General features: G+C 41.5%; 1 protein-coding gene across 1 annotated transcript; it reads left to right on the top strand.

Annotated features, from left to right (window-relative positions):
- The first annotated feature begins 8,450 nt into the window (after positions 1–8,450).
- Positions 8,451–21,142, top strand: Krcc1 (lysine rich coiled-coil 1). Its single transcript, XM_051202860.1, has 3 exons — positions 8,451–8,651; positions 17,995–18,158; positions 19,791–21,142. Exon 3 carries the CDS (start codon positions 19,813–19,815, stop codon positions 20,581–20,583), a length of 771 nt encoding a protein of 256 aa, XP_051058817.1. The 5' UTR covers positions 8,451–8,651; positions 17,995–18,158; positions 19,791–19,812; the 3' UTR covers positions 20,584–21,142.
- The last annotated feature ends 4,339 nt before the right edge of the window (positions 21,143–25,481 follow it).

The following is a 25,481-nucleotide window of genomic DNA, read 5'->3' as shown; positions in this document are numbered from 1 at the left end:
ATTGTAAATATAAGGGAGAAAGCGGGCAAAGAGAGAAGATTCCAGACTGCACATGGCCTGCAGACTAAACTGGACTGTGAAGGGAGAGAAGGGAGGGAGAGCAATAGAGGAGCTCCTGACTGAGAGGTGGCCCTGGCCAGAGCAGCTAAAGTGGCCAGGGAATATAGGGATCAGGCTGGGGGGGGGGGGAAGGGAAGAGGAAGCCCCGCCCTGGGGGGGGCAGATGAGGAGGCGGGGTGAGGAGCACTGGGAGGAACCACAGGTACTGAGCTGCAAGCGAGGCTTGTCCTGAGTTTGAGGCTGAACCATAATCAGTGCTGCAGTTTGGAGAGGCAGCTCTCATAAATGAATTAATCCCAGGGTCAAGGGAGTAGACTCCTACTAAAAAGGATGAGTCAGGCCTCTCCCACCACATCTTCTGTCCACGGGGGACTTTCTGCTATTCCGTGATACAGCAAGAAGGTCCACCATCAGCCTCCAGGATCATGAGTCAATACATTTTTGCTCATTATAAATTGCACAGTCTCCGACATTCTGTTAAAGCAATACAAACAAACCAAGACACACTGGTTTCCGGAGGACCCTCTGCCCTGGGTCTTTACTAACACACTGGTTTCCGGAGGACCCTCTGCCCTGGGTCTTTACTAACACACTGGTTTCCGGAGGACCCTCTGCCCTGGGTCTTTACTAATGTAGTAGCTCACAAGCACTACTACCACCTGAAAAGGGAGCCCATGAAACAAGCGTGGAAATCTCTGCCTCCATGAGCTCTGGGGAGCAATAATGGGGTGATATGTCCAGGGACAGCACGGCTCTTGGCATGCCATAAAGCGGCCATTCAGTGATGGCCATCTTCAGCCACCACATTGTGTGTCTCAAAACTCCTTTGAGCCTTGCAAACACATCCAACTCCCTTGTCACACAGCAGCCCCGATTCTTGGAACACAGGAGCTAGAGAATCTCAGTGATCTCAGACATATTTCTGAAAAGCAAAACAACTCAAAAGCCATTTTAAACGAGTGCCCGAAAAGGTAAACATCGGGGTTGGGTGTGGTGGTACCCACCTACAACCCCAGGTGCTTTAGTCACTGTTCTATTGCTGTGAAGAGACACTATGGCCAAGGTCACTTAAAAAAAGAAAGAACTTAATTTGGGGGGGGGGAGCGTATTTACAGTTTCGGATGGTTAGTCCATGACCATCATGGCAGGAAGCATTGTGGCAGGTAGGCAGACATGGGTGCTGGAGCAGTAGCTGAGAGCTTACATCTTATCTGCAAGATGGAGGCAGAAGAAGAGAGACTGGTCCTGCTATGGGCTTCCCCCTACCCACCGCGTGAAACAGTCCTAGCTATTCTATAATTCACTGGCCTCGAACTCACAGATATCTGCTGGGATTAAAGCCGTGCATCACTACCACAGCTGATGTGGGCTTTTGAAACCTCAAAAGCTGACCCCCCCCACCCAGTGACACACCTCCTCCAACAAGGCCACACCTCCTCATCCTTCCCAAACAGTCCACCAACTGGGACCAAGCATTCAAACATGAGCCTATGGGCCATTCTCTTTCAAACCAGCACACAAGCTACTGTAGGGGCAAAGGAAGGTGGACTGTTAGTTTGAGGTCATGTGCTAAAAGGTATGATCCTCTCAAAGAATAAGAAGAGGAGGAGGAGGAATAAGGAAGATAATAAAAACCAAAAAACTAAGTATCACTGATGCCAAGGGGTGCTAAAACAAAAGTGTGAGGGAGTTATCTTCCAACAAATGCCCTGTATCCACCCTGCTCTGTAAGTCACAGCCTTTGTAACAACTGCTCTGAGGATAGTCCTCAGTCTGGCAAGAACTCAGATAAGATCTATTGTTAACAATGTTCAGTCCATTAACATTTAGCAAGATTTAAAGAAAATATCCCATCATCTATCCTATCTTTATGAGTCTAGAGTCCTATATGTAACTTATCTTTAATCCTAACTAAGGAAAACTATAACCACAACTCTCTGTCTTCAACTCCATCAAAGACAACAGAAGGATAATATATAAACTCTGGAAATGACATAGACAACTCACTGCCTGGTCAGTCACCTGAAGTTCTTCTGTAATGTTCCATCTTCAGCCCACAGGCCATAGTGTGTCTGGCAGACTCCTCAGCAAATCAGGAAACTTTAAACTGTCCACCTGTATTGGCAGTTTGTCAGTCACTTTTCTCTGTGTCCTGCAAACTGTCTGGCAGACTCTTCCATGAAGCAGGAACCCTGTAGCACTGTCCATCTTGAATCAGCAATCACTTTTCTGTGGGTCCTGCATGTCCAGCTTAGACATCACAAAGTCAAACAGTCCAGACAAGAGCAGTATCTTTCCCAAATGGCTAGTCTTGCCATATTGGGAGTAAACTCCATATCAAGTTTCTTCCATGCCCATCTTCCTTTCTGACACAGGAGCAGTTGTGCCTCACTGTTAAGAAAAACCCTAACCATTTAAAATGTTGTATTCTGTAGGTCTTTGAAAGGTCTGAAGAATATTTATCTATCTCAAAAATATCTCTGTATATCTAGAAATCCTAACTAACATAGCTATAAGTTTTGACTATTATAGCTAACCATCTATAATTTGTACTAAATTATACATTACATTTTTAAATGAGCTGTATAAACACAATACCTAAACAAGAGGAGAAATACACATATTCCAAAATTGACCTTAAATTGTATCAATAAATGAAAGTCCATTCCAAAACAAAGTATTCATTTCTATACCATAATTCCCTTTTTACCTTTAAAAAGAGATTGGTTATGATCATTAACCAACCCCATTTAAATGAAAACAAACATTTATAAATAATATTTGGGAATTTGGGTGTGGTTCTTTCCAAACTGCTTCCTGCTGGTAGGGGGCGCTGTCTTGGGGATCCTAACACTCAGAAATCCTGGCTGTAGTGGTCTGCAAGGCTGTCTTGTCCCAGCTGTTTTGAATGTTGAATCACCTGGGACACTACTTTAGGGGGCCTTGCTTGATCAAACCATGTTAGTCTGGAAGAAATCCATAGCTTTTCATTTTCGGTGGAAACAAAAATAGAAATTATTTTCTCCAGTAACCTGTCCTTAGATTTAAATTTTGAACTCAAAGCATTTTAAAAATATATACATTGGATTAATTTAGCAGCACTGATAATTAAATGTATTTTAGCAGTTATTCCTTCCTTAGTAATTGAGCAATTCAAAGACAACACAATAGCATACAGTATCCAGACTCAATGTATTTTCCATCTTCATGTGGCTTTTTTATTCTCTATTTTTTCTACTTCTATCTTTTTCATTTTTTGAGACAGGGTTTCTCTGTAACTTTTGCCTATACTAGAATTCACTCTATATACTAGGCTTGCTTTGAAATCACAGAGATCTGCTTGCCTCTGTCTCCCAGTGCTGGAATTAAAGGCGTGTGCCACCACACCCAGCTACTCTTTTTCTTTCTATTTTTTTAAAAGCATTTTTCCTGTTTCTTTTTCTCTCCAAAGCCTTTAGAGGTTTTTCTTTATCTGAATCTGTCTTTACTGTAAATCTTTATCTTCTTCTGGCCATAAGTCTTCTATCTGCCAAACAACATTGCTAAAATGAAAGCCACAACTGTTTTAGCCGCCGTCTATCCAAGATGGCAGGGGTACGTTTACTGCCAGCACTGAGAGCTGTGCTCATCCGCCTTGGTCTATGCTGCCATCAAGCAGCATGTTGCCAGCTTGGAGACGTGGTCACTGCCGTTGCCAGCTCTCGTACACACCATTCAGTTGTTAGCAGGGTTTACTGCTTATGCCCAGTCAGGGAACCTCCCTTAAAAGAGCTGGGCAAATCTCTGCTTGTCTTGAAAGATTTTAGTTTGCAGAGCAAGGATATAGGAAAGGAGCAGGAGAATAATTCTTGCAAGTGGAATATAGAAAATCACAAAAAAATGGACGTTGACATGGGAGGAAAAAACAGGAATTATGAGAACAAGAAAGGTTACTATGGTGATGGGGCTAGTGGTTATATGCTAGGCTGATCTTGTTAAATGGGGCTAGTTACTAAATCATCAAACCTTTGTGGAATAACTGAAGGCTCTAAAGGTACAGCCAAGAGAAAGCCAGAGTATGAAAAAAGGTTCTCACAGGTCTAGGCCCACAACTAGGAAATAGGCCCCCAACCCTGGAACAAATGATTCCAGATGAACAGCCCTGTCTGGGTCACTCCTGGCCAATGGACAGTCTGGGGACTTTCCAAGTCATTCTATGGTTTATCCCTTGAATAAGAACAGGTCATACTTGGGTGATCTCTCAAACATGAGATCATACTTTGTAATCAATCACCTTGTGCCCCATGCCTGTATGCTGATTTGCGGCTTGTCTCTATAAAAAGGAGCCTGAACCCTCTGAGTGGTGTGCAGCTTTCCCCGAGATTGCTGACACCCAAGTGCACTCGTTCAATAAACACCTCTTGCTTGTTGCATCTCCTGGTTTTGGTGTTTATGTTGTGGGGCTCTCCCATCGGCCCATCAGGACCCCAGAATTAGGGTCTTACAGTCTCTAGCAAAACAGAGTCCAACCGAGAAAAGTGCTGCTACCAAGACTTGTTTCTCTCTGCTATTTTGTTTTTAAAATCCTTTTTTAAGCTTCTGTCAAGTTTTAAGTGGAAGTTCTTAGTACCCACATTGCAGGTGTCATTTTTTTTTTTTTTTTTTTTTTTTTTTTACAAGAAGCTTTCTTGACAGCCTGGTCCCAATTCACTATGTTAGTGAAAACTCAAAATACAGATTAATCCTGGGTACACAAGTCTTGCACGGGGAACTGATGCCTATAACATGACTTTACGATCCAGTGAGCATCTTAGTGGAGTACCGAACAAAAGAAATATAATTTTCTTTAGTCAACATGAAGACACATTTGGTTTTTTTTTTTTTTTTTAAATTCCAGTATATATCTAGAGGCTGAAGAGATGGTCCAGGGGTTGAGAGTGTTATGCTGCTCTTGGAGAGGACCCTGACTAGGTTCCTAGCACCTATGTATGGAGGTTCACATCCAACTCTCACTTCAGTTCCTGGGAGATCCTACACATCTAGCTTCAGAGAGCTCCTGGACTCATGTATAGTGTACACATCTACATACAAATACACAAATGTAATATTAAATTAGTAAAAAATAACTACTGTTGGTTTTTGTTGTTGTTTGCTTGCTTGTTTTTTTAATACAGGGTTTCTCTGTATAGCACTGGCTGTCCTTGAACTTATTTTGTAGATCAGACTGGTCTCAGATTCACAGAGGTCTGCCTGCCTCTGCCTCCCAAGTGCTGGGATTAAAGGTGTGCACCACCATGATCAACTCTAGTAACAATAGATATTAAAGAGCAAATTTCTAGACTCAGGTGACCCCAGATATTTTTTTCACCTACATGAAATACCCCTCTGTGTTTTGGAGATTCTTCATTGTCTAAGGTTGTCCAGCATCAGTGAGACAGTGGGCATTGGCACCAGTTCCCAGGTTAGTGGTGGATTGGACTATATCCTCAAAAGTAGACAAGGAAGTGTGAAGACAAGGAAAGATGCAAGGGGCTGTTTTGGAGAGACTTTTAGATCATCACAAAAGCTAGGCATAACTTCTGGTACCCACTGCAGATGCTGCTGATGCTGCCGCTGCCACCATTTTGTAAGAGTGTCTCCAGATATAGGTAGTTCAAGCTGGCTTTAAACTTGTGATTGTCCGACATTAACCTCCCAAGTTGCCAGAATTGCCAGCACTCCTGGGTAAATAGCTTCTTAATGTAAGAAGGATTTTGTCTTGCTAACCTTAATTTTGAGTAGGACCTGTTTCCAGATGTCTATTGTAGCGCCAAAAACTTTAGCTGTAACCCTGTGTATATTAGATACATTGTTGTCCTGAACCTTTAAACTGAGAGCAGAGGCCCTGATTGTGTTTCCTAGGTTGTGTATGTTACAGCTTAGAGAATATGTATGGATATCTATGAAAGCTAGAAGTAAAGGGAGGAAATGACAAATATGATAAGTTTTGGGTGTACCTGTACAAATACAGGAATGCTACCTCACCCTGGAAAAACTATCATGTCCCCTTTGCCAAAGACCTACTGGCCAAGCTACATGTTCGAAAAGATTACCATCTAGTGGCAAATCAAGGAAGCTGCAAGCGTTTCCATTGTTCTACACTTTAGTGAAAAGGACAACCTAACTTCCTTTCTACTTGATGCCAAAGTTCATTCAGGACATCTAGGGCCCTTTACAACTGTGAACTAAAAATAGTTTTACTGTCTTTAATGGGTGGGGTGGGGGATCAAATGAATTTTGTGGCAAAAAAACTAGACAAAATTCAAATTAGTTATTGTAAATATAACTATCAGGAAAGAAGCACGCTTGTTTGCTTGCTTGCTTGCCTATCTTCTATAGTTGTATTCATAGTACAATGGCAGACTGTATCCCATGGAAAACATATGACCAGCAGAGCCAGAAGTGCTTACTGATGACCTTTTACAGAAAGTGTTTGCTTGCAGCTGCTAAGGCTAATAATAGAATGCTCAGCATGCTTGGCAACATTAAACAGGCCAGGAAAAGCTCATTGTCTCCCAGTACTCACAGTCTCGTTCATTCATTCCATAAGAAGTGTGAGAGACACAAAAAGAAAGTACAGAGACCGGAAAAAAAGGGGGTGCTAAATATAAAGAGAATGGCATTGAAAATAAAAGTGAGGGGCTGGAAAGATGGCTCAGAGGTGAAGAGCTCCTTCCTGCTTTTTCAAAGACCTGTTAGGTTCCCAACATCCACATCAGACCCTTGACCTCTTTGGACACCCACCCTCAACACATGATTAAAAACAAATCTTTAAGCACATCATGTTTCTATTTATTTGCAAGTTTTGATATCATAAATAATATGTTAAAAATAAAATATTTTAAAGGGTGGAGGGAAGAGAGAAAAGTTCATATGTACATCAAGCACTCACAGAAATCGCCCATCATATTCTGTCTAATTAGAGTACTAACAAAAATTCTCATGTTCTCTCCCCTCCCTGTGTTACTAAAATATCATGGATTCAGTAATGGATTGCTTACTTGTGTGTAGGCTAGGCGATCCTCCTACCAGAGTTTATTAGAAAGTAGGGAAGTGGCAGTTTCCGGAAAAGGGAGCAAATGGAGCATGTTGAGTTACACATTAGTGTACTATTAACGAGAATCAGGGCTTTTGGAGATGTATGGCTCAGAGGTAAGGGTGTTTGTAATTCCAGCACTTGGGAGTCTCAGGTAGAACGACCCTGCTTTCCACGCCAGCCTGTAAGTCAAACACAAGCTTCAGTCTTAAAAACAAACAAGCCAGGGGAGCTTTCTGGCTCTCCCTTGTAATTCCAGCAGGGTTGTTATTGTTAGATAAGGATTGATGGGGGCGAGAGGAAACGAAGGGAAGACAGGCAAATCCAGAAATAGAACTGATCTTTAATCAGAAGGGCTGCGGGCTCTCCGGGATGTGGGGAATGTGGTGGTGGGCTCTCAGGTTTTGTAGCCCTGAAAAGGGGGGGTGGCTTTGGGAATGGAAGATTCCATCTGCAGGCCAATTCCCCTGCTGTCTGAAGTGGTATCTGTGGGTCGCCTTATCAGAAGCTTCAGTCAACTCGGAGCCTCTCAGTTCACCTGAGCCTTTTAGGTGATTAACCCTTCCGTCACTGTTTTGGGACCAGCCTGAGCTACAAGTGAGCCCCTATCACACACGTGGTGGTTCTTCGTGTCAAGATTGCTACCAAGCCCCAGGACCTGAGTTCGACCTCTGGGGTGCATAGGGTATGAAGAGCCCCACCCTCACTCCACTCCACACAAAATAACTAAAACGTAAAGACTAGACATACTTTAGCGGTGCTCGCGTGAGATGTATTCACGAGATAGGAACGTGTAAGCGTGTGTCTACCTTAGGAAAGAAAGTGCGTACAAATGTAGTGGTCTAGGGGCGGGGTGACTGGGTATAATGAGATGATCACACCGTGTGTGCATTCGAGAGTACCACGCACATGCATGCCTAACCTGGGAGGGAAAGAAGGAATTTACGGGATATCCTGGCAACGTGTCCTGAGCAGGGACTGTGCTTAACTCAACTCCGCACAACCACAAGGCAGAGAAAAGCCCGGTGTGCGGCTCCCAGCTACTCTGCCGGCGGATCCACACCACTCCCACACTCGCTGTGGCGCCCTGTGCCCGCTGCTGCGTCCCTTCCCTCCAGGGGCAGGAAGGGCGGGCGGGCACCGAGACGCCGGCGACTCGCAGGAACGAACGGAGCCGGTTAGGGTCGGGAACGGCGGGCGGGCGGGGGCGGGGCGGGCATGGAGGGCGTGGCCGGGGCGGGGCCGGGCGGGCGAGGCCAGCCTGTGCGCACGCGCGTGTGCGCGCCGCGCCGCCATGGCGCTGGCGTCGTCCAGTGAGGCGCGGGTGGTGGCGGCGACCTCCCCGCAGGAAGTCGGCTCTCCGCCTCCTCCTCCCCCGCCCCGCCTGCTCTGCGGCGGAGGCGGCGGCGGCGGCAGCGGCGCCCCTGCCTCTCCGCCCCCTCCACCTCCCCCGCGGCCTCTGACCCCCGGCCGGCGTTGGCGTTGTTGGCGGGGAGGGGGACGGTAGTTGTAGACGCCCGCCCCGGCCTCGGAGAAGGTGAGTTCCCGCCCGGCGGCGGCGGCGGGGCCGGGGGCGGCGGCCCGAGCTTCAGCCCTCGGCCCCCGCCTGCGAAATGGCCGACGGCCCGGGCCCGGGCGCGGCCGGCAGCCGGCAGCCGGCCCAGGGCAGGGGGGCCCGGGCCCCGGTGTGCAAGCCGCCCCGGGAGGGCGCAGCACCGGCGGGTGGTAGCGAGTCGGCAGGCTCTGGAAGGGAAAGTAGCGCGGGGAGCTGCCGGGCTGAGCGTTTGCTCGAGGAAGGGGAGAGGCGAGGCCGAGGGGATCACCCTGAAACTTTGCCCCGGCTTCTGGGGACCCCGGGAGACAAGTTTAAAAAATAACAAAACAAAACAAAACCCGCACAAACGTACACCGACATAGTGAGAACGACTTTGAGTGCGAGCTGCCCCCCCTGTGAGAGTGTTGAGAAACAGGATTTTATCCCAGACCTACTGACGAGTGAGTGGCGAATGGCTCACGGGTGACATGGGACTTTTTTAAGAGAGAGACGGAGAATGTGTAAGGAGAGAAGGCCGACCTGAACTAGACTGAGGGAGTGAGAAGTTGCAAAGTTAGTCATTGCTTCTGCCATCTGGGAATTGTGGGAGTCAGGCGCCTGTCCTCCCACAGAGACTGGGAAGGCACTCTGCCACCCTACTTACATTTCAAAGAAATGATTTCAAGGTCTTTGAAAGACCCCGCTGAGTTGTGGGAAATAAACTTGAAGTGACTGGAAGGAGCCTTTGTTGGGCGTGGCGCTTTAATCCCCAGTACTGGACAGGCAAAGGCCATCCTGGTCTACATAAGAGTTCCTGGTCAGCCAGAACTACACAGTGAGACACTACTTCAGGAAAAAAAAAAGGGGGGGGGGGTTAGCATCTTAAAGTAAGTAACTTTAACAGTGTGACCTTTACTATGGGTAGAACTCCTGCCTAGCACGCCTGAGGCCCTGAGCAACACACACACACACACACACACACACACACAGAGTCCACAGACCTGTCATCAAGTGAGGGCTAAAATAAACAGTAAACTTCACAGTCAGCCTTTTCCTTAATGTGGGGCTGGGGACTTGTAAGCCACTAGGGATCGTGTTAAATTGTGGTTAAGTCACTTTATATGGATGGAAGTTTGGAGAGTTTGGTTTAATCTCACCAACACATTTACCAAAATACAAAAAGCTGTTGACTATCCCAGTAGAAATCTGTGGGTTCTTGTGGGTACTACACACCAGCCTACACCTATGAGATAACTCTTTAAAAGCAAGTTTGGAAATAATCTTATGTCATGGCACATCCCAACTGCAGAAAGTTTCAGAAAAACACTTAGTACTTGCTTTGTTTGCCTTATATTGTTCCTCATCTTCAGCATGGAAGGTAATAGAAGCCAGAATATTTTTAGGGTAATTTAGAGTCCTAGAATATCTGTACACATAACACTAAAAGTACTTATTTTTTCCAGGACACCTGTATTCTATGTTCTTTTGTACACATTTCACTTTGGAGAAATGGCACACCAGTAAAATAATAGTATCCTTAAAACATTTTTATGAACACTTGAAATTTGTTATAATGAGTATCTTCAGTCTTGAGAGTTCAAAAAAAATCTGAACATTTATTTATTTTTGTGTTTTTGAGACAGTGTTCTCTGTGTAACGGCTCTGGCTGTCCTGCAACTCCCAGAGACCCACCTGCCTGTCTGGAGCTCTAGGATTAAAGGTGTGCACCACCAGCACTCAGCCTGAACTTTGTTTTTTGGCCTTTAAAACTTCCTGCCTGTCACCAAGTATTATAGTGTCAACACTGCAGTTCTTTTTAGTTCTAAAGTCAGATCACAGGATAATTTACAATCACTTCTTCATGGAAAAACGAGACCAACTTTTCTGACAGTTTTCTCATCTGCTTTCAGTGATTCTGATATATGTGTAAAAGACTAAGTGATAATCTGTTTAGCTGTACCCTCTACTATTCATAGGTGGTAAAAATGAGATCAGTGAGAGATAGTCTTCACCAAGAATAGATTTTATTGCTAATTTTTCTACAAGCATATGACCCTGAGAAAGTCCTGTACTTTATGGTTTGGGTTATGACATCTACAATGGAGTAATTGCACTAGCCCAGCGATTCTCAGCCAACATTGTGTCTGTCCCTAATTCCCCATCCAATCATTTGGCAATATTTAGAGACACTGTTGCTTATTACCACTGGACAGAAGAACATGATAAGCAAATGCTACACATAATCAATTTGGTGTGCAGATGCCACAAACATTTCTAAACACATAAGACAACCCCCGTATACACAACACCAGTATTGTCAACTTGGAGGAACCTTACACTAACCAAACTCTGAAGGCCTGTGTAGATTAGATTTACAGTGTGCTGGGACAGTAATCATAGAACATGGAAGTTTGGATTCTTAGTGACCATTTGATGACATTCCAAAAAAAAAAATCTCTTGAGTTATGATCAAAGTCAGTAACAACAACAACAACAAATAAATAAATAAATAAAACAAAACAAAAAACACAGTTGAAAAGGTTGCCTAGTCATTGGTACAGGTGAACTGCCTTTGAAACTTCTTCCCAATCTCACCATTCAAGAGTTGGGTTATAGGAATGCACCATCCTTCCTGGTTTAGGACACCATATATTTTATTTTTGATAGTTATGAAAGGTAGGCTAGAGCCAGGTGTGGAGTCCCACACTTTTAATCCCAACGCTTAGGAGGCAGAGACAGACAGATTTCTTGAGTTTTAGGCTGTTCTGGTTTATATAGAGAAACTGCCCCCACCTCTCCCACCCTCTAAAAAGTTGCACTGGGCATGTAATGCATGCCTGTAATTCCAGTGTTCAAAGGCTGAGGTAGAAGGCTCAGGAGTCTGAGACTGGCCTGGGCTGCACTGAGACCTTGTTTTAGAAAAAGAAAATATTTGAGAAGTTATTAAAATAAACAATTTCCAGTTCTGCTGGTAGACTTTTAAAAAAGGTGATTGATGCTTAGTATTTAAGTATGTGTGTATCTGCCATCTGTGTCTGCTATGTCTCTGGCCATGGTAGGAAACCCCTCCAGAAGTTAACAAAAGAATTCTGCTTCCAGTCCAGCTTTTAAAGCAGGAAGCTAATGAGTAGAATCACATGAATCCAGGAATTTGAGGCCAACTTGAACACAGTGAGATCGTATCCCAAGAAGAGTCAGTATCATTATGGTTGGTTTGTGTGCACTAATTTGGAATCAAGAGAAGTTGTAGAAACTACATTATTTCACCAACCTTACTGACCTTATAGTCAAATGTAGCTAAACTGCATATTTTTAAGCAACTCAATAATTTCAAGACAATTCAAGTTCATTCTAAAATGTTTATCAGTTTTTTTTGAGCACACATTTTAAAGCAAACATTATAAATCTACATACTGGTACTGAAGTCAGGCTTAGTTTGAAGATAACCAGCATAAATACAGAGTTTTTCATTTTTGCAAAAAACAACAACTATAGTACAATATATGTAATAAACCCCATTCAAGGTTGTTTTCTGGTTCTCAATAAAATAAAGCTAACATAAGAGTGAACCAAATCAGACTTCCATGAGTCAGCAGTATTATACAGTATCAAGAATGTGTAACTATTTCAAAGATAAGTTCATTCAGAAACCCAAATGAAATAAAGTGTCTAGAAGTGAAAGATGTTTCCAAACCTTTTTCAAACTTTTATCTCTGACCCAAAATAATGGGTAATTTCTAAGTGATATATTGGGCCATTTCACACAGTAGGTTGTGAATATATCCGTGTACCCTAGGGAGCTATGTAGATTTTATGGCATTCTTCAGGATGCTATGTTTCTTAGATATGGGCTGTTTACTATTAGTAATCCTAGGCCAAGGACATCGTAAAAGGGAATTTTAAAGGTGAGGTTCCTCCCAGCAAATATTATTCAGGACTTTACTCAGCTTTTGGTGCTACCTACCTTCTACCATCCCCCCTCCCCATGCCAGGGAAAGGAAGTAAATGGATCATGATACATTCCTTAACTTTTTTGTTGTTGTTGCTGTTGTTTTTTCCTTGTATATATTGGGCTATTGTTATTAAAATTGGAAGTATATTTTTTTTCCTTAAATATACCATGGACATTTCTTCATAACACCACCTTTCCAATTTAAGTAGCTACAAAAAAAAAAAAAAAAAAAAAAGGTGGACATTTTAGCATATACCCATAATCCTAGCACTCTGGAGGTAAAGACAGGAAGATCTTTAAGGCTAGCCTGTCCTAAATAGTAAATAGTTCCATGTTATCAAGAACTAAGATAGGGAGGCTATGTCTCAACAAAAAAATAAATACCTGCATATAAAGTATAATTCTAGTGCTAAATAATTGACATTTGTCTTTAGTTCATTTTATATTCATACAACCAAATACCACACTGTTTTATCTAAAAAGATTTCTCACAGTTCTAGAGACTGGTGATTTCTATTTTAAGGTGCCAGCATCTGGTGAAAGCCACCTTCATGGAGGAAGGCAAAGTGTGGTGGAAAGAAATCAAATTTGCAGTTTCAAACTTAGAACACATTAATCCCATCTTAAGGTGATGACTCCCTGACCTAAATACTTCCCAACTGTAGAAGGTTACCTGCCACAGGTGAAGATGGTTTGTGGTTCCTCCCTGTGATTTTTGTAGGACTTTAGTGTTATACAGTCATGTTTAATTATCTGCAGGGAATTAATTACAGACCCCCTACCTCTTGTAACAAAGTATGCAAATTTTAAGTCTGAATTAGTGTAGTTGTATATAACCTTTATATATTCTCCTATATGCTTGAGTCATCTTTAGATTACTTGAAATATAGTGACCCAGTACAGTGTAAATGTTACATAAATAATTGTCATACTGTATTGTTTATGGAATGATGACAAGGAAAATAAGTCTTCTCACTCTCTATAAACGTGATTTTTTTTTTAATCCATAGTTGATTGAATCCCAAAGTTTGGAACATAGAGAAATGGAGGGTTTAACTAGATTAGAATCAGTGACTCATAAAAATTGACTCCATTTGTTGACACTGTTGATACCAAAAAGTTCCCAGGTTCGATGTCCATATTTCAGTGTTGTGCCCACACCACTTCCATAGGGCCTGGTCATTGGTTTCCTGGTACCTTCTCATTTAGAGTGATGTTTTCTGGACCACAGGAAAATGTTACATCCAGGTGTGACAGCATACATCTATAATTACAGGTACTCATGAGGCTGAAGCAAGGAGAATTACTAATTTGGGGCCATGAGGCTCAGTAGATAAAGATTTACACCTCCAAGTCTGAGGACCTGCGTTCAATCCCTGGAACTCACCTGGTGGAAGGCAAAAGAACCAACTCCAGTTAGTTGTACCCCAACTTCCACACACTCACACCTGCTCTGGCATATACACCCAATATACACACGATAAATAAACTAATTTTTTCAAAGTTTGGAAGAACATTACCATATTAAGTATTAGTTGTGCTTAATGTTTTCATGTTAAAATTGACATTGAGCAGAAAGCTATTACTAGACCTTGTAAGCAGTTGGAAAATTAAAGTTTCAGATGGTATACGAAATGATATTGCTAAATGAAGATTGAAAACAATCTCTTCCAGTGTTTTTCCTTCCTTTATTTTCTCCATGGATTCAGGAATGAATGCAGACAGGTTTTTAATGAAAGACATCTGTGTAGTAGTGATGCTGCTTACACAAAGATTTTTTTTTTTTTTCATTATGAGATAGGTTGAAAATAAGAGACCATATCTTTTGAATGCGTTTTCAAAGTAGCAGATAAATCTCATTCATGCCATTTTATTTAATCCTTTTAAGAGCCCTATAAGATAAATGTTATTGTCCTTTTGATGGGTGAAGACACTGACTCAGGAAATACATTTGGATAATTAGAGTTTAAACTCAGGTCTTTGTAACTCTGAAGGTCACCCCCCCACCCCCACTGTATCCACTTCATCAGTGGCTTCCACTAATGTGGAAAGTACCAGTAAGTAAAGTACTCTTACTTTTGACAGCCTTTTAAATAGAGGCTTCAAATCACAGAAAATGGGAGCTGGGAACTGTTAGTGGGGCTTGCCTGTCAGTCATAGATGAGTTACGACTCTCAGCTAGTCACAGGTTCTCAACCTGTGGATCAAGACCCCTTTGCAGGAATCACAATCCTTTCACAGGGATCACCTAGGACCATCAAAAAAACGTAGATAAATTTCTGTTACAATTCACAACAGTAGCTAAATTTCAGTTAAGTAGCAACAAAAACAATATTATGGTTGGGGTCACCGTAAGGAGCTGTGTTAAAGGGTGGAAGCATTTGGAAGGTTAAGAACCACTGCTGAGTCCCTGTTCAGTGTTCTCCTTTATATGGTATGGCTTCCCCTGTGTATCTTATCTGAGTAATAGTGTCCTGGCAGGGTTAGCCATTAAACACTACTATCTGTGCACAATAGTGTCTTTTAACTTGGTATCTCTAGCCTGGTATTTCGGATGCAAAAGTACTGGGTACATTTATTTAATGAAACAAAAGGCATTTGTGCTGTTACTAAAGCACTCATTTAAGTGGTTCCCACACACATGCATGTATTTATATGTGGGCGCCACAGCACTGAGGGCACAACTGGCAATCAGTTCTCAGCTCTCTTGTTCCCAGGGGTCAGACAGACATAGGTGCCCTCTACTGAGCCATCTTCCCAACCATTTCACTTGGTTTTATCCATTGGTAATCTTGTCTGAAACTAAATCCTAGTTCATTGCAGTTGAGATTAAAGTTCTTTAAAGATTAAAGTTATCAAAGATTATAGTTATTTCTCAGCTTTGGGTTGAGGGGACTTGGATTTAGGTCTCAATTTTGCCATTAATTGTTGGGCAAGTAAGTCACTTTAACGCTGTTAAATCTGCAAAATGCCCTGTTTGCCATATTTGTAAGAATTAACTAAAATCAGGCATCCAACTCTCATATATTGTTTTTGTTGCTACTTAACTGAAATTTAGCTACTGTTGTGAATTGTAATAGAAATTTATCTACGTTTTCTGATGGTCCTAGGTGATCCCTGTGAAAGGATTGTTTGATCCCCCAAAGGGGTCTTGACCCACAGGTTGAGAACCTGTGACTAGCTGAGAGTCATAATATAGGGTATTCTAACTCTCTAGAAAAGTATTAGGTAATCAAAGTGTTCCTTTTGACATTTGAGTTGTGTTTAAAAAAATTAATTCTTTTAACTTTTATTGGTTCTTTGTGTAGTGTTGACTTTTTAAATTAGTTTTTATGATTATAAAGTAATACTCAACTTAGAAAGATAAAGGTAAATTCAAGAAAATTCATTTATGATTGTACTCATAAATGTTAATTTCCTGATTTTCCCTGTACCAACATTTTAGGATTAATTTTGTTTTGTTTTTTTGGTTTTTCAAAGCAGGGTTTCTTTGTGTAACAGCTCTGGCTGTCCTGGAACTCAATCTGTAAACCAGGCTGGCCTCAAACTCTCAGAGATCCGCCTGCCTGTACCTCCTGAGTGCTGGGATTAAAGGCATAAGCTGCCACCACCCAGCTAGCTATTGTTGTTTTCTTAATGCTAGCATTCCGACCTAGTTAAAACTCTCAATATAGTAATAAATTTTTATATTAAAAGATTATGGGCACATGCTAGTATAACTGCCTTTACATGTATTCTTGAGATTTGAACTCTTGGGTCTTTGTAGTTATGTGACAAACATGCATCCACTGAGCCACCATCATAATGGAGGTGGGGGGGATCATGTGTGCCATGGTGTGAGTATGTGGAGGTTAGAGAGAATTGAACTCAGCAGGAGTCAGCTCTCTTCTACCCTGAGCTATCAAATTCAGTGGCAAGCACCAGTGCACTGGACCACCTCACCATTGTTGTGATGCTTTTGAAATTTAGTACACAAGATTTGACCATTTCTTCCCCTCCCCCAGCCTTTCCCAAATCTTTCCTACCTTCTTATCTATCCAACTTCATGTTCTCTCTCTCTCTCTCTCTCTCTCTCTCTCTCTCTCTCTCTCTCTCTCTCTCTCTCTCTCTCACACACACACACACACACAGAGAGAGAGAGAGAGAGAGAGATAAGTAATATGAAAAAAAAATGAGCTTTTTTTGTTAGCCAAGTACTCCTGAGCATGGGCCCTGCCCTGGGGTGTGGCTGATATACCTGTGACTCCTTTCCCTTTCCAAGCAGGAATCAATTGCATATAGTTTCTTGGTTAGGGGTGGAGAGTTATGTCCACTTTCCCTGTTCAGTGCTGAGATCCCATCTGGCTTGAAACTATGCAGATCTTGGCACACTGCTACAGTCTGAGTTCATATGTGCATCAGTCCTGATGTCTAGAAGTTTTCTTAAGTCATCTGTCACCTCTGACTCCTACAGTCTTCCTATCTTCTCTTCCACATTGATCCCTGACCCTTAAAGACAGGAGTTTAATGAATCCATCCCATCAAGGACTGAGTTCTCCAAAGTCTGTCACTCTCCACACATTGTCCAGTTGTTGTTTTCTGTTGGTTCTTACATACTGCAAGAAGCAGCTTCTCTGAATAGAGCAATGATCAGAGAATGCACTGATCTGAAAGCCCAGCCTAGTGTGGCCACTGGGGGCCCCCAGTAGAGAGCGGTTCTGCAAGTTAATAGGGTGTCATAAAGGAGTGGAGATGCGCTAGAAGGAAATGGCTGAAATGGGCAGAAAAGAGCTAGGTAGACACTGGGTCAGCGCCAAGAGGTCCATAGGGGTTTAAGGTACACTGGAAAGAGGAGCTCCTGCTGGTCTAAGTAAGTCTGGAGAAACCAGAATGGGAATAAGAAGGATGATAATAGGCACAATGCATTCATAATCAAAATGTTTTTTTTCAGAATTTAAAAAAATGCTCCCTGGGCATGATGATACACACCTTTAATTCCAGCACTTGGGAGGCGGAGACAGGTGGATCTTTGTGAGTTTGAGGCCAGTCTGGTCTACATAGTGAGTTCCAGAACAGACAGGGCTATGTAGAGAGACCCTGATGGTTCAGTAGATAAAGATATTTGCCTCTGGAGTCTGACACCCTGAGTTTGAGCCCCAGAACCAACATGGTAGAAGAGAACTGATTAATGCAACTTTTCCTCTGACCTCTATACATAAATACACCTCTACTCACACACGCACACACACACACACACACACACACACACACACACACACACACACGATGTAAAGAAACAGTTTCAGATTTTCAGATTGATAACAAAACAATAAGAATGTATTCTGTAGATTGATCTGTGTTGGTTGCATGTGTATGAATGTTTAATCTTTGTGACAAAATTGTGCTTGGTTTCAGGTGAATGAGAGTTGAGTATTAGACAAAAGTAGATATAATCTCTACTCAGTGATTTAGCTCCCTGATTGTTGTGATCTTCAATTTGTGGAGCATTCATGCTGAAAAATTGAAGCAGTTAATGGTTGAATATGGTCATTCACCATCAAGTTCTCAGCCTGATAACGGTAAGGTTTTACTCACGTTCCATCTGAGATCTTTAAGGACTGTCTTGTTTTGCTTGCATAGTGTCTCTCCAAGTTTCTTCTACTTTGTACAGTTGTCAGTGGGTGGATACAGGGATTTTTTTTTAATCACTGATGTTTATTCCATTATGTAATAACTCCATCAGTTGCTTTTACCTATTAGATTACATTTGGGGGTTTTTGTTCTTTTTCCTTTGTGACACTATTAAAAATAAAACTACTCTAAACACTCGTTTAAGTCTTGTGCAGACATCTCTTTGGGGTAAGTGCCTGTGAATGGTATGACTAGGTCAGTGCATAAGTGTGTGTGTGACTTGGTTAAGAAGCCGCTGAACTGTCTTCTGAGTGATTGCCCCCTTTACCCTCCCTGCCAGAGAGGTCATAGTTGCAGTTGTTCTGCCTCCTCACCAAGCCTTGTCAATCTTTCAGCATTCCAGGGCATGTGTAGTGATCCCTCTCTGTGGTTTGAGTTCACACTTGTTTTATATAGTGATCTACAACATCTTTTCCTGTGTTTGTTGACCGTTTGTATACATGCTCTTCTGAAGTATCAAAATAGTGTGCCTTCGTTTCATCATGTTTATTGTTGCTTTCCTAGTCAGAGTTTTTATGCTTCTTAAATTAAAATGGCGCCTAATTTTTCTAATTCACCAAATAGGATTTCAGATTATTTTCCCACTTTCAAAATAATGGCTGGTCATTCATGACTCTGGAGTGCTTTGTGGTGTACTTTTGAAAAGGAAGGAATATTCAATTGTACATAGAGTTTAGCTTCTGATGTGGGGGAAAGAAAGACAATCAGGAATAGATGTTGTTCCCTCCTAGAAAAAGAAAAAAATGTAATAAAAATTCTGGTATATATGAGTTTCTTCTGAAACGTTTCTACATGAGTTCTGTCCCTATTGTTTCCACCTCATACTTAACCCTTCTTGGAGAGAACAAACCAGAAGGCATTCTAGAATGCCTTTATACCAGTCAGAAGTAATAGAGGAGAATCCAAGTGCTATACAGATGCCCCAGAACTCTGTTCTGTTCCTTCATCCTCCCTCATACCCTGTCCCGAAGAGTAATTCTCATCCTGTAGCTGAGTTTATCATTTCCAGCATTCCTAAATCACTTGACAAACATCATATTCTTTCATTAGTAAGCCTTAGAGTACTGTAGTCAGGTAAGTATATTAATTTATTTGAGTAAAGAAGATTTTAAAAATTAAATTACTTTATTGTGGTTCTGTTACTTGTCTTAGAAAACAATAATATAGGAAACTAAGTGATCACAGCTTTAGAAATGATCTAACATTTAGATCAGGCCACTGCCACAGACATGTGATTCACACATCCCTGTTGCCTTACATTTTTAGCTGAATGAAAAGATCCCATGCGTCAGCTCCTTTCTGTACTTTTTCTCCCAGTGTAGACTAGTGAAGTTATTTGTGGTTTGTGAGATATTTGACCATTGTGATACTGCTCTTTGATATATATTACCAAAATATTTAGCACTTGTTGAGTAGATTTTAATTTGGTCTTCCTTTTGTCATTTTAACCTTTCTAAGAACAATGAATTTTTCAGAACAAAATAATCTAGTAAGGTTTTTTTCTCCCATCTTTTCTACAGAGAATCCATTTTTGTCAACCTAATGAAGCATTCAAACAGGTCATATGACTCTTTTCAAGATGAACTTGAAGATTATATTAAAGTACAGAAAGCCAGAGGCTTAGAGCCAAAGACGTGTTTCAGAAGGATGAGAGGGGACTATTTGGAAAGCTGTGGGTACAGAGAAGAGTTTGATTCTGGTCCCAGATATAGGATGTTTGATCAAAGGCTCCCACCTGGAACCAACCATACCTACCCAAGATCCTGCAGTAGTTCACAGACAGAAGACCGCTTACATCAGTGGTTACCAGCTCATGGAAAGCTGAGATTAGACTCTCTGAGCTACTGTCAATTTACCAGGGACAGCTTCTCAGAAAAACAAGTCCCCCTGAACCTTAGTCAGCAAGAATACAACTGTGGCTCATACAGTGTAGAATCTGTAGTTCACAAGCATCTCTACTCAGGACACAGTACCATTGACCCTCAAGCCAGTCATAGACAAATGCACCAGAAGAAGAAAAGACATCTAGAGGAGAGCAGAGAAAAAGAAAAAGAACGGCCCAAACATGAGAGGAAAAGGAGTTCAGAGGAAATGGATTTAAACAAGCACAGGAGCATCCAAAGAAAGAAAACAAAGGCAGAAACAGAAACTGTACAGGACAGTACAGAAAAGCTTAAGAATCGAAAAGAGAGAAAAAGCCGAGATGTATCCTCTAAGAAAGAGGACCGTAAGCGTAGAAAGGAAAAAAAGGAACAAGGTGAAGAAAGGACAGAGGAGGAGATGCTCTGGGACCAGTCTATCCTTGGATTTTGAAGCTCCTTAGTTCTCCTGAGGCTCAACTGAAATAACATCCAAGGAGCTTGCTTATATGCATTCATGTTCATGTCACTTTCCTGTATGGACAGAAGTTTCAACTTCTAAGGTGTGAACATGAGGAATTTAGTATGCTTGCTTTCCAACATGGAGATTACTTTTCTATTTTCTAAAAGCTTTTTAATTTTTCTTACATATGATAGAATTTCCCTTTAAGAGAGTGGCTCTGCTGTGATTCACCCAGTTGCTATGGTAGTGGAATTATTTTCCCTTGGGAGATCATTTATTTAAAATTGGAGGATTAACAGACTTTGTGGAATCTGTTTCTTGGTTGGGTTTGTTTTAGTTTCGAGTCACGTATTTTTATCCTCACTGGCTTTCTCTATGAAGCAATTTAGATATCCTTTTTTTAGATCTAACTTGCAGTGTATTTTCTGGGTTGGAAAGTGAAATACATTATAATAATCTTACCTTACACATAGTTTTAAAAGTTTCAGAGTCTTCACACAAAATCAGTTTATATTCTGAAAATGTTTATAATAAAGTATTTTAACTTCTATATTTTGTTTTGTGTCAGTGCTCTGTTCTAGTGATTTTGTTTTACAAGTAGAAAAGAAATAACCACACTATAATAAAGAGGAAAGATTTTGGAGGTAGAATACATTAAAAAGTTATAAAAAATTCCTTACCTACTGTATCAGACTTATATTTTATAATAAAAAGTCTATGGCTCACCATAATTTTTCCAAATAATTGAAACTAAAAGGAATTTATAAAAACAAAAAGAAGAAGAATGTTTTTCTATTCTTGGCAATGCTGTACAGATAATAAGAACCTAACTTCTGTGGTTTCTTCAGAATGACTCAAAATCAACAGCATCATACAACTGAACATTAATTGAGTCTAAATACGATATGCAGCTCCTTTAAAACATGTTAATTAAACATTGATAATGAGCAAAAGAAGACTATAAATATGTGGTATTGGCCATATTGAGGAAGCCACTCTGGCTAGCACAATTTTTAAATCATTACAGAAGTATTTTGTCCTAAAATGTCCCCTGTTCTCCAACCCCATTCAATATTGAAACACAGTGTGTAAAAATGATTGAAGCTGAGCCTTCTTTGACACTACTGTTAAATATTGTACATGCACAGGGCAGCCTCCACTACAAAGAAACTTTGAACCAAAGTAGCAGAGGTGGAAAAACCCTGGTCAAAAGTTGGGAAGATATCCTAAATCCAAAGAACAAGATAACATCCTTCATGCAACTTTGCAAGTGAGAAGAATCAGTAATGAAGAGGACAGGAAGAAGAAGTCTAAACACACAGAAATGCAAAGAAGTGCAAAGCGATTTGAAATTTAGTTGTCCCTGTTCCCCAAACCAAGGGGAAGGAGAACCAAAGATCACAAGTGTAAGGTAAGCCAGATGGTGCCAGCCATTCACAGTAACATCAAACCACAGTCCTAACTGCAGGAAAAAAAAAAAAAAAAAAAAAAGATTCTTAGACACTGTTAAGTCCATCAGGAGGATTAGCCTGAAATCGTCCCCCAATCAAGCCAGCTCTGAAGAAGAAATCCACTACATTACCCAGCAAAACCTCAAGAGTGCTACACACTGTCAGAAGTACTTCATCCAGGATCAGAAAATAGTCAACAGTCACAATTCAGGGTCTCTAGATACACTTCTGCAGTAAAAGGGTGGTAGAAGGTCCCTGAGGGACAACTGTAAATAAGGAGGAATGTCTGTCACAAATCCAATGGGAATGTGGGTTGTGGAGAAGAGGTGAGCAAGGGACATGGTCATCAATAGTCCTGTGACAAAATCAAGACTTGTTATATTGGGGGGGGGAAACAAAAGGGGTAGTTAGGTTATAGCCTAAGACTAGAGTTGGCAGAGGGCTTTATAGTCAAACATTTTTGGATTGCTAGCTCCCAAATAATGACATGGAGACTTTTTTTTTATGATATCTTGGCCTTAGCTTAGGCTTGTTCCCATGTAGTTCTTTTTTAAAAGATTTATTTATTCATGTGTTTTATGTATAAGAGTGCTCTGTCTTCATGCACAACAGAAGGAGAAATCTGATCCCACTGCAGGTGGTTGTGAGCCATCATATGGTTGGTGGGAATTGAACTCAGGACCTCTGGAAGAGCAGTCAAGTGCTCTTAAACACAGAGCCATCTCTTCAGCCCCCAAATAGCTCTTATAACTTCCATTAATTTATATTAATCTACACTCTGCCGCGTGGCTCATTACCTCTCCTCCATACTGTACATCCCATTTCCCTGTGTCTTGCTGGCAAGTTCTGCCTCTTTTTCACAGAGTTCTCTCTTCAGAAGGCCCACCTATCCTCTCCCACTTAGCTACTGGGCATTCAACTCTTTATTAAACCAATCAGAAAGAGCCTTGGCAGAGGCACATCTTCGTGACGTACAAAAAGATTATCCCACAGCAGGCTTGGCTCCCATGACCCCCCTCCATCAAAGAAATTGGTTTGATCTCAGAGATACACCACCAGTTTGTGTAATGCCACATCTAGATACACAGACTGAGGGCTACTGGAGTGTGTGCTCTTGTTGCCTGCTACACATACTAACAAACCTTGGTTTGGACAATGAGACAGACTTAAAGAAGTAAATATAGCCTTTCAGGGGACATAAATTACCTCCTTCCACCTGGAGAGAAATACAGGGCAGGTTGTAGACTGTATACTACAACCTCATCCTACTTGGACTTTGGTGAATCTTTCAACTTAAGAGTATGGAAGACAGGCTTGACAGATGGCTCATTAGTTAAGAGCACTCATTCTTGAAGAGGGGCTGGGTTCAATTTTCAGTACCCATGTGTGAACAGTCTATAACTCTAGACCCAGGAGATCCAGTGCTCTCTTCTGACCTCTGTAGGTACCAGGAATACATACAGTGCACAGGGGAAACATACATGAACAAACTAATGAGAAGGCAAAAGCCTGCAGCTGATGATCCAGCCCGTAACATAACTTGAAGGCTCACACCATACAAATCCTTTAGCATTGACAGAAGTACAAATAGCATTGACACACAGAATCTTCACATTGCTCATATCATTTCTGACCTTATACATGATGATGGATGGATGGATAATAAAAGATTTTTTTTTTCAAAGCAGAACATAAAGGGTCTCAAGTAGTTCATGTCACTAAAGAAGACCTTGAAGATCTGCCTCCACTTCCCAAATGCTAAAATTGCACAGGCATGCTTCACCATACCCAGCTGAACATGTGTCTTTATTGGTTTATGGTAGGTTTAGTATTGGTTTTGTAGAATTAATTTAGGAAGAGTTCCCTCTTTCACAGAATAGTTATAGAAGCATTCATAGTGGTTCTTCAAAGGTCTGGTGAAATTAAACAATCCATCTGGTCTCAAGCTTTCTTTGTTGGGAGGCAAAATTATGTCTGTGCAGTATTTTACCTACTAAAACATGGTAAATGATACACACAAAAAGAAAGCTGTAGGCTTGGTATGGTGATGCTTGCCTTTGATCCCAGCACTCAGTAGGCAGTCAGGTAGATCACTATGATCTCAAGGCTAGCCTGGTCCATGCAGTGAGTTCTGGGACACTTCGGGCTATGTAGAGAGAACCTGTCTAAGAAAGAAAGAAAGAAAAAAAAAAAAGCTATAGAGTGGTATTGCTGATAAACATAAATACAGAAAATAATTAAAATGATTATAAATTAAACATGATCTCGGGGCAGTGGTGGAGCATGCCTTTAATCCCAGTACTCAGGAGGCAGAGGCAGGTGGAGTTCTGTCAGTTCAAGGCCAACCTGGTCTACAAGAGCTAGCTGTAGGACAGCTAGGGCTACACAGAGAAACCCTGTCTCAAAATAAAAAGACCTGATCAAACTGGTTTTGTTTTAGAAGTGCAAGAATGGTTCAATATACATAAATTAGTAAGCATAATTCAGCACATAAATAGAATCAGTGATAAAAAAAAATTCTATTGTCTAGGCATGATGGTGCTAACCTCAGAATTGGGAGGTAGATGCAGAAGGATCAGAACCCTGAAGTTTCTCCACCGCTTCCTGGAAAATGGTTCTAGGGTGAGTCAGACAGGGCGAAGCATGAAGACCAAGGGGTTAAGCAGGTATGGTAGTAAATGCAATTCTGTCATGTGGTATATGAAGGCAAGTGGATCAGGAGGCCGATGTCATGTAGCCAGCCTGGGCTACACGAGATACCTCAACAACACCAACAAAAAAGTAGCAAATAGTTGTTAGGTGTTGTGGTGTATTGTATAATCTCAGTACTTGGGAGGCTAAGGCATGAGGATTGTGAGTTCAAATCAAACCTAGAATGCACAGTAAGAACATGTCATCTCAAAAAAAGAAACTATTCAAAAATAACTCCTGGAAAAAAAAAACAACAAAACAAAAATAACTCCTGTTATTTATACATCAATATTGAGAGCACTAAGAAGTCAGGAAAATAATCCTATTCAACATATCCTTTAAAAATAGGAACACATTTCAAGGAAGTACATGACCTTTACAATAAAAATTGTAAAATAGGACTGGTGATATGGCCTAGCAGTTAAGGACACTTGCCACCATGTATGACAACCAGAGTTTGAACCCACTGGGAAGAAGAGAGACTTCCACAAATTGTCCTCTAACCTTCACATGCATACTAGAGCACACACATGCACATATACAAATGTAAAAATACATTTTAATACAGTGATAAAACTCTGAAGAAAGAAATCAAATGGACTGAGAGTTGACTCAGCATTGAAATGCATCCATACTGCTCTTGAAGAGGACCTGAGTTCAGTCCCCAGCTCCCATACAGGGCAACTCACAAGATGTTTCAGATGCCTCTAGCCTCCTCGGACATCCCCTCACACACAGAGACACATA

Source organism: Phodopus roborovskii, unplaced genomic scaffold, assembly GCF_943737965.1.
Source record: "Phodopus roborovskii unplaced genomic scaffold, PHOROB, whole genome shotgun sequence".
Classification (NCBI taxonomy): Eukaryota; Metazoa; Chordata; class Mammalia; order Rodentia; family Cricetidae; genus Phodopus; species Phodopus roborovskii.
Note: the sequence above shows the minus strand (reverse complement) of the source record. Positions and strands in the feature narration are given on the sequence as shown.